The sequence below is a fragment of the Pollicipes pollicipes genome, unplaced genomic scaffold (genome assembly GCF_011947565.3).
Source record: "Pollicipes pollicipes isolate AB1234 unplaced genomic scaffold, Ppol_2.1 Scaffold_5522;HRSCAF=6530_pilon_pilon_pilon, whole genome shotgun sequence".
Classification (NCBI taxonomy): domain Eukaryota; kingdom Metazoa; phylum Arthropoda; class Thecostraca; order Pollicipedomorpha; family Pollicipedidae; genus Pollicipes; species Pollicipes pollicipes.
This window is the reverse complement of record NW_023596698.1, coordinates 90,056-99,146: the sequence shown is the minus strand read 5'-3', so window position 1 is coordinate 99,146 and position 9,091 is coordinate 90,056. Positions and strand designations below refer to the sequence as shown.

The 9,091-nt window shown below is 45.9% G+C and overlaps 1 protein-coding gene across 1 annotated transcript in view; it reads right to left on the bottom strand.

Moving 5' to 3' along the window:
- LOC119102066 (collagen alpha-1(II) chain-like) overlaps positions 1-5,169 on the bottom strand; it is a 25,095-nt gene extending 19,926 nt beyond the window's left edge. Inside the window, 1 exon segment of the mRNA XM_037225438.1 lies at positions 5,142-5,169. Within this exon segment, the coding sequence (XP_037081333.1) occupies positions 5,142-5,169 (28 nt within the window).
- Between the last annotated feature and the right edge of the window lie 3,922 nt (positions 5,170-9,091).

Here is a 9,091-nt window from a genome sequence, read left to right as displayed (position 1 = left end):
GAAGATCACACCAAGGTCAAACCAGCTTGCTTTATTATTCTAGGGCTTGCCGTACGGGATACCTATGGTGCCATTTTTATCTTTTAAATAACAAGAGCTGTACTGTACACCTTCCATGGACTTTTCAAAGGTCATAATAGGTCACTGACATAAAATGACCGAGGTCAACATTAGGATCAAACTGTCTAGCGTAATATTTGTCGCTTATTCAAATGCAAAATTCAATGCAGTCTTGTATAATTTTGGTTACCAAGACCTTGAAAAGGTCAAACAAGGTCACCTTAACTGACCTTAAATGAGCATGACCTTAAGGTACCATTACCTTAAATGAGCATGTGTCGTTTTGCCTACAAGTAGTTATCTAGGTATTGGGGGCACTTTAAAGGTCAACCTGAAATTTGGCATTGTTTGACCTTCCTTAACCCGAAGTTCATGACTCAGGAACCTCAAAATTTGACCTAAGTGAGCTTACGTACGCCTTGTGAATTTGGTGTCTCTAGCTCTCTCATTTCCCAAGATCTTAAGGGAGGGTCAAATTGACCCCCACCGAGCGAAGGGTATCCAGCCCGCCACCCGGGCGCGTGTTAACATTGGTGTGAATAAGCACAGCACACGACTTGGGCTAAGACGACATAGTTCCTGTGCATTTTGTTTTGTTTTGAAAGACTATTCTCGCGTTTCAGTGCTAATTCAAGCAGCTAAGCTCAAAAGAAGTTAGGTGTAGTGAAAAGCATCAGGATTCATCAACACCTTATACAGGTTTGTTCGGCAGCATTATTCATTTACACGGGCCGAGTGGTGTGCGTTCCTTAAGTCAAAGCGCAGCCGAACAACCATATATATATATATATATATATATATATATATATATATATATATATACATATATATATATATATATATATATCAGAGCATTTCAGGCTTAGAAAGGATCCTTTCCTGAATTCATACAAGCAGTTATCATGAGCGCTGCATTCCGCGCAGTGACAAGGATTAGTAAAAAGAGTCGAGTCGCAGTGGATGTTTCAGCGCCACTGGTGAGCGGCGGCTAAGCGATGCGCTGCGAGCATCGCCGCCTCGGCACGACAGCCAGCGTCGACTCACCTGGAGATGTTCCACCGAGAAGCGCCACCAGAAGACAGACGTCCGACGTCCTCTTCGCACCGTCTAATACCATCCCTCTCGCCGCCGACCTTGGCTGGTGACGTCACGCGGCGCCGGCAGACCGGCGGGCGACGCCGCGACCGACGATCTTGGAGGGTCGGCGGCAACGGCCGCGACGCCAGCGAGCGGTCAGGACATCACCTGCCTGCGGCTAACACAGCGCGCAAGCTGCATTTCTGCTTACACCTACACGGTCTGATGTTCAGCGCATATTTCATTGGATTTTTGGATGGTGAGATCGTTACTGATCCTCATAAAACTTGTGAGTTGAAAAATAGGCAGTTAGATGTTGGGTCCATTGGATGTCGTCACATTTTTTGAGCAGGGCTTTTTTGGCTTAACCCCAAAGAGTATTCATGCAAGGGAGCTTACCGAAGTTCTTGCTATGAAGTCGGGTGTGAAGCTACGTGATCATAAAGGAACGCCAATGCTCATGCATCAGTCACCGCTGGTCACTGTTGCACACTTAGGAACCCAGGGGTGTTTCTAAAAGCCTGTAGATGAAGGGCGCTGCAGATGAAATGGTCATGACTAGGCCCGGCTCATTTTGGCCTCCAGCGGGTGTAACTGCGCATTGTATAATAATTCAACATGCATTGTAATTGCATCAGTGAAACACGACACTAAAAAGCCTAAGGATGTAAGCACTCAAAGGCATTTGAACGTTGTGGTGAAGTGAACATAGCTGGGACGGCAAGCAGAGCTGGCTAGCTTGAAAACGGGGATCGGTGGTTATAAGATTGGGTCTAATGGTTTCATGCGTTACCGTTACGAATATGTAACCAGCGCCAGAGCGGCGCTTTAAAAGTGCACAGGCTATAATGACCTATTGACCAAAACATGAAAGGAAAGGCTATCATATTCTGAATAGGGTTTTTAACGTCTTGAGAGTTTTCATTCGCAATTTGCATACGGTGTGTAAAATCAAACAATTATCCAAAGGACCATGAACTTCATAATGATAAACGCTGCCTTGTATGCGCTAGAATCATCCAAGGCTCTAGAAATACGTGTGCACGACATGTCATACGCGAATTAATAGAACGAAGAAAACCAGTGCGGGTCTGAAATGCTGCCAACGTAATCTGAGCTCGCAAATAAAACTAATTTATTTGCGCATAATATCCTGTTCGTGATGCAGTTTTGCTCCCCAGTGCTATTTACAGTAATAACAAGTTATAATAGTCCATCAGATCATGTTTTTGAAATTTATTCCAAAGGTGGGACTCTCATCAGTGACATGCCAGGCAATACGCGAGACAATCGGAAAGTTTACCCATACCGTTTTACAGCCCATGAACATCTTCACACTGCACACTTCTGAAACTTCTGCACACACAGGGTGCCGGTAGTGTAGTGGTTAACACGTCTGCGTTAACCACTGCGTGTCTGGGAAACCAGATGTGCGGGGTTTCATTCCCCGCTGTGCACGCCTTCCTGCCAGGGTGAGAGGCAAGCGACGCCATATAGCCTCAGCCGGTGAGTGCGTCGTGAGGCTCCAATGACACACACAACTTCTGCAAACCTGAACCCATTTGTACTCAGGTGTGCAGAGTGCATCTTTGTGACAGTACAGCTGCATTTTGTTGTTTCAGCCGCGTTTTTTTGTGTCCCGTTTTTTGCGACCCTCGACTGCTCAGCGTATGGTCACACACGTGTGGAATATATCTGCTGCACCGGGGACCTTCAGCAAAACATGCAACTTCACAGCCAAGTCATAGCCATCGGCAGGCAGACGAACGGCCTGGGCTTTCCCCGACGAAATCCGCAAATTTTGCGGCGGATAACATTTTGAGCTATCGCCATTATTACGCCTGCCTCTCACTTGATTTGGGCGAGGCGTGTCGCATTCGAGATCGGGTTCGAAACCCGCGACATTGGTCGCTTCACGTTCGATTGCTGACGTACCTATGGATCAGACAGTATTGGGCGGCATGGGTGGTTTGTCGATGACACGTGCGTCTATATAATGCAGATAGTTTTATGACGTTATGTGCGTGTTCAGCCGAGTTCTGACATCAATTCTGTAGAATCCCCAGAACTGACATATGCGTGGCTTTTGAGCGAGCGCACGTGGGCCGCCCGCACACAATAATCTGCGCTTTTGCCAGCGCGCTAGACCGCCCTTTGCCGATTCGAAATATGCTGATTTTCGTTCGTCCGAAAGTGTCAGATTTACTGCTTCTGGCAATTCTGTGTCATGTTGCACTAGGTGAAGTTCCAACATCAAATTGATCAGCGAAGAAAACGAACGGAAATGAAAGGAAAGCAGTTAAATTTATGGCCTTAAGACAACATTGGTGTGTTATTATGGATATAGTTTGTTTGCAACTGCATTTGCTGTATTTACCTGGTTTTGTTCGACACAGTAGAAATTTACGGTTAAAAATACACTTACACAACACGAACATCAACTGCCGGAAGCTATTAGTCCGACACGTTTGAGCAAGATACTTGGCAAAGCCAAAGACACTCTTAATTGTTATCTAGTGTCTTTGTGACCAAGTTACGTTCAAATCGAGAGTTTAGAGTGAAAGGTACACTTTGATCTGTCCTGGAACGCGTGGCAACGGCCATCCTAATTCTGACCATTTTCTTAATCAATGCTCCCGTAGCTACAATCCCATGAACACACTGAATACCTAAATAGTTTCTTATGGCTCTCTGTCTGCGGTGAAGTTATGCATTCAGGGAGGTAAGATGCCAACTTTAACTTTCGATAATAGGGTCTTCAGTGTCTACCACGATCTTAAAAAATACGCGAGATTTTTGATTTTTGAATACAATGAGCATGAAGGGTAACATTATGCGGCATGTTCCTAAAAAACAATAGGCTCATCGGGATCAGTTTAAGAAAGTGACTCCTTTGACCTTCAAGAAGTCATCTGCTAACGCGCCTATAATGAGGAAATTGTACAAAAAGCTATCATGAATAAAGTTGACATGAAAAAGTAGGCGGATTATTACCTTGGTTTGACATTCATACATGAGCCAAGGTCAATACAATGAGCCGTTCTTCTAAATTAAATCGACAAATTGTGTAAGAGCCTATCTCAGAGACGTATGGTTTCGTCTAAAACTCTGTCGTCGAATCACAAGGAGCAATTCCTCCGGAGCTGGCTTCGCCGACAGCCATGACTTGACATTGACCTAATAGGTCAGCTACCTCACAAGGTACACTCATTAATTCTGGAAGGAATCCTGACGCAGTTTTTAACACAGTCATTAGTCCTGGCACAGTTTTCGTCGCGTGAATATGGTACGTTAGATGAAAGCGCACTAACGCATTTCAAACATCATGTATGGAGCAGCGTGTTTTTGTCACGTGGCTATCAGTTTCAACGAATAAATATATCCTATTGATGTAAGCTGCGGTGTCAGCCTTTAGACGCTGAAAATCGCAATGTCTTATCATTTCGGACGCTTGGATACAACTATGTTCAGGAAGGGGCTGCAGCTATCCCACCTTTTTTCATTAAACGGCGCAGCGGATCAGTTTCTAACCTTCGATCCTTTTCTCTTTCATACCATCGGTGAAAATTTACTACCTGGATGATTTAATGCTTAACTGATCAACTACTGTCTCCACGTGATGAAGCATTTGGAGAACGAGAGCTTGCTTGCGAAAAGATGCAAGCATTACGAGCATCAAAAGTATTCAAGGAATGCGCCGAAGTTAATTTGTTAAGCAAAGAGATGGAAACTTAACTAGCAGTTGAATACCTCTGTCACTTCATCTTGGTTGTCATTGTCTGGGAAGATCAATCCTGTTATGTCAAAGTATATCAATAAGATTGGTTTCTGTCATAAAGCATATGTATGTGAGGTGCGATACCAGTTAAGTATGCAAACAATTGTACACCATTTGATTATTGTCTCAGCCTCGATTAATCAAGCCGATTAATGATTCATGCTTCGTGTGAAGGATATTAGCTATTCATTGTATTCGGAGGTTATTGTTGCGAAACTTGCCTGACCTTTGGTGGCGGTGTTCTGTCGGGGCATCTCGTCACCCTGGCCGACTGAGTGTCGGCAGATCAAACATGACCGATGTTGACCGATTGGCCGGTGTCGTCTGCCGCGTCATCGGCCACCGCGGGCGGACGTCGATGCCTGCCCTGGCTCCGTCTCATCCCGTGGAGCGGGGCTCAGCCTTCTTCCTCGCCTCTCCCGCGGCAGCTGCTGGCTGGCTAGCGTAGTGCGGCGTGGCACCAGGTAGAAAGCGAAACTGACGGCGCATATGGGCCGATCGGATGTCAGACGGCAGTGGCGGCATAAGACCGGCGATATCAGGCGGCCAGGCGTCAGGCGCCAACGAGGTGTGACAAGCAGCTCCCGTGGGGCCGCTGCCGCAGCCGCCCAAGTCTGCTGGCACTGTACGGCTCTGCCAATGATGGCTCGCTGTTATGTGCTAGCTTTGGGACTGGCACTGGGATTACATTGGGAATAGGGTTCCTTCAGTTTCACGCGTTCTGTAGCGTAATCGATGGTTTTTCTTGCAGCTCAAGTAATTGGCGTGCTTACTTTTCATTAACAGCTTGATGAATGGAATCTCGACAGCGGGGTGATGGAAAGCGCAATACCAGTAATAATCGCTGCTTGGTTTGTCTGTGGCTGTAACTGCTTTTACAGATCACCGGCGTTGTACCACCTCAAGTGTGAGCCGGGGCGAGCGCAAGTTTCTTGGAGAGGAAGTAGACATTGGAACCATTAAAAAGGTGAACTAAGACATCCAGTCAAGTTGTTTTATGACGTCTTTTTTGTTTGATAGCCCGTATAGCCCGTGATGAGAAAATTTATGTTCACCAATAAATCTTATTCTAGTCTTCACATTCGCCTCAGAGCGTTGTGCTGTTAGACGTGTTAAGAAACAAACATTCTGCTGCATGCATTTTGTATATTTCTCCTGAACTCTTTCTAATATTGGTTTTACATTAAATAGTATATGTCATTGTATACGTTTTTCCTATTGATAGCTTTCCGCTCATTGATATATCAGACGGGTTCAATTTGATGAGTAACGGTTTTCTTGAAATGCTCATGAATAGCTCATAATTTCAGTTTGAAATAGCTGCTACCGCGGGGAGACGTCTCATTGGCTGCCCGCTCATCACTACGAAAGTAAGGCTTTTCATTTGCCTTGATTTTCAAAGAGTGGGTTCATATTGTTTGCAGCACAATCCTTGTCAAAATGCTTGTCTATAAATGATACAAAAGCTGGAGACACTGCTAGACAAAATATATGCAAGCATGAAGCTATTGTCCCGCGAATTCAAGAAACGTTATACCATTGCTTTTATTTCTTATCTAGGCGTTTAATAGTGGCTCTTTTCTAAGCGCACTTTGGTTTCGGAAAATCCAAAGCCATATGGCTTATGGTGACGCACTGGCTAGACTTAAACCAATGCGCTTCAAGTGCCTGGACCGTGTCGCCTGCTGTGCTAATCACAAATGATAACTTGTACTGAGATCATTTGTACCATCAGAGAGGTACCATTTTAAGCCTGATGGCCCGCAATGTGCGGTCAAAAAAGCTCAACAGCAGCATCTCTCGCCCCTTACCGCTGATAACGTCCGTCAACAGATCCTGCGGTCGGCATGAAGACGGTGGTCGCGACAACTGCAGTTGTCGCGACTCAGGATACACTCAGAAGTGGTAGTGTTGTTACAAGCGTTGACAGCGTGATTTGGACTCGGAAATAATCAAAATTTACATCCAAAGTATGTTTTGATGGTGCGCAGTGACACTACACAGTGCTGTTAGACAAGTGATCCTGTGGTTTCACCAGAGTAGATTTGTTAAATATATCCCAAAATTTGGGCGCTTCGTTTGTCAATCACCAGTTCCCTCAGGGCGTATTACAATTAAATATTAAAAGCTAGCTCCTTTGGTGGATTACGTGTCATGGATGTACATTTTTGAATGAATCTTTATTTTTTCTGAGAAGATGCTGCATTTTATATCTATCCATGTCTAAAATGTGCAAGAAATACACGGAAGTAAAATAGACAGACCAAAAATATTTCGTCCGGTACTATTTTGGAGAGATATGGGGAAATAAAATAAAGACACTCGTGTATCCCAACTTCTATCCTGTAAGACAATAACGGCAGATTTGTACCATTTCACTTGTTTGTACATTTTTTTCCTTTCAGGGCATCATGTGACCTGACGCGATGTGAACAATTGCCATCCAGCCCTGACTCCGTTTCGCTACATTAGTCACTCTAGTAAAGTCTTTGTAAAGCCGCTAAATCACCCCTTGCTTCACGCTTTATTGTTTTCATGCCTATACAGTGATTTGGCTAAATGCTTCTGGACACAGCATGAGGAATATTCATGACTATTGTTCCCCGAGTGGCCAGCGATTTTTCACCTTGTCGCGCAGCGTGCAGCAACAGTCTTTGTCCGTAAAACAAAGCTCACTCCGCCACGCCAGATAGCATTCACGGAGCAGCCGAGCTGCGAACAACACCAATGACCGCGTGTAACTGGGGCACATGAATATAACCGCAAAATGGCCTGTCTGGATGGGCGTGCGTCGCTATTTTCCGAGAAGCCTCTTGTGGGAGGCCTTCAATTATCGAAAGCTGGGGAGTCGAATGCCAGTTTTATGGATATCATACCAGGCATTGCTGTCTTACGTCGATTCGCCACCTTGTCACCACCGAAGGAGATGTAATGCTAATACTTGGTGGTGCCATGTACTGCCAAGTACCCTATACCCTGTACCCTATCAAACTTAGATGCTTGGTACAATTTGGTACAAAGAGCAAAACCTTTAACGGATGACCATGAGTGGAAACGACCATAAAATGTCACACGTTAAGTAAGAGGCTTGGAGAATGCAGAAAATCGAGAGCTTCGACGAACAAGCGCCAGTCGGATGTTTATAAGCAGATGTTGATAACACAGCCAAGCAACAACTAACTGTTGTCTTATTCCTAAACTTTTTAGACACAGACCTCTCGCGGAATAATATTTCTGATGGCGAAGTTATTGGTCTTGTTACCGCGTTCAGCGCTGGTTGGTTTGATTTTCAGGCAGACGCGTGACCCAAGGATGCTTCGAAGCATTTAACTACGGTCGCAAGTTGGCGTCATAGAACCGTGTCACGCCCATCGGCAATTAAGGCGCACCCCCGACCCTCAATAACCGCAAGAGCAGGGAGACTGCAATCCGGCAAAAACAGCATCGGAGACTTCGTCGAAGCACAGCAAGCCAACATGTTTACTGCGCCACAAAACGGCCATTACATTGCACGCGTCGTAGTGGCCGGCCGCGGCGCGGTGTTGTTGCTGTAGGCGGACGACGATCGGTGCGCGGGAGGAACGGTCGTCTGGCGGCCAGGTGCAGGTCCACGCCCAATAACCGAGGTTCGAATCCGGGTCCGGATCTTGGGATCTTGATTCTCAGCAGGAGTCCGAGTCCACCCGTTGTACCGTTCGCGACTTTGAGTATCGAGTCCTTGGATGCCGAGCTCGAATTAGTTCTCTGTCTGTGTACTTCAGTCTGAACCTCAATTCTATGACCAATTCGGGGTCCAAGTTCGAGCTATCAAGACTTGGGTCGAAGTACATCAGATCGTCCGGCAGGAATGGGGAATTGTCCGGGATAATTAGATGTGTGTGGAGGTGGGGGGTGGAGGGTAGGAGAGAGGATGGGAGCAAACCGCGCAATTCTTACATTGTTTGTGCCTACGCTAACATCATGGTCAATGTTAGGTTTTACGGAGATGGAGAGCAGCTGTAGCCAGCGATCATCTCTCCATCCCATCCCGGTCCCGTCGCCCATGCCTTAAGTGGCCGTGAGAAACAAAGATGTTTGCATAACGTGCTGTCAGAGATAGCGATCGCCAGGGAGACAAATAATTGAGGCTGTAGGCCTAACCCAGCCTGGAAAACCTTAACTAGTCAAGTCTCAAGT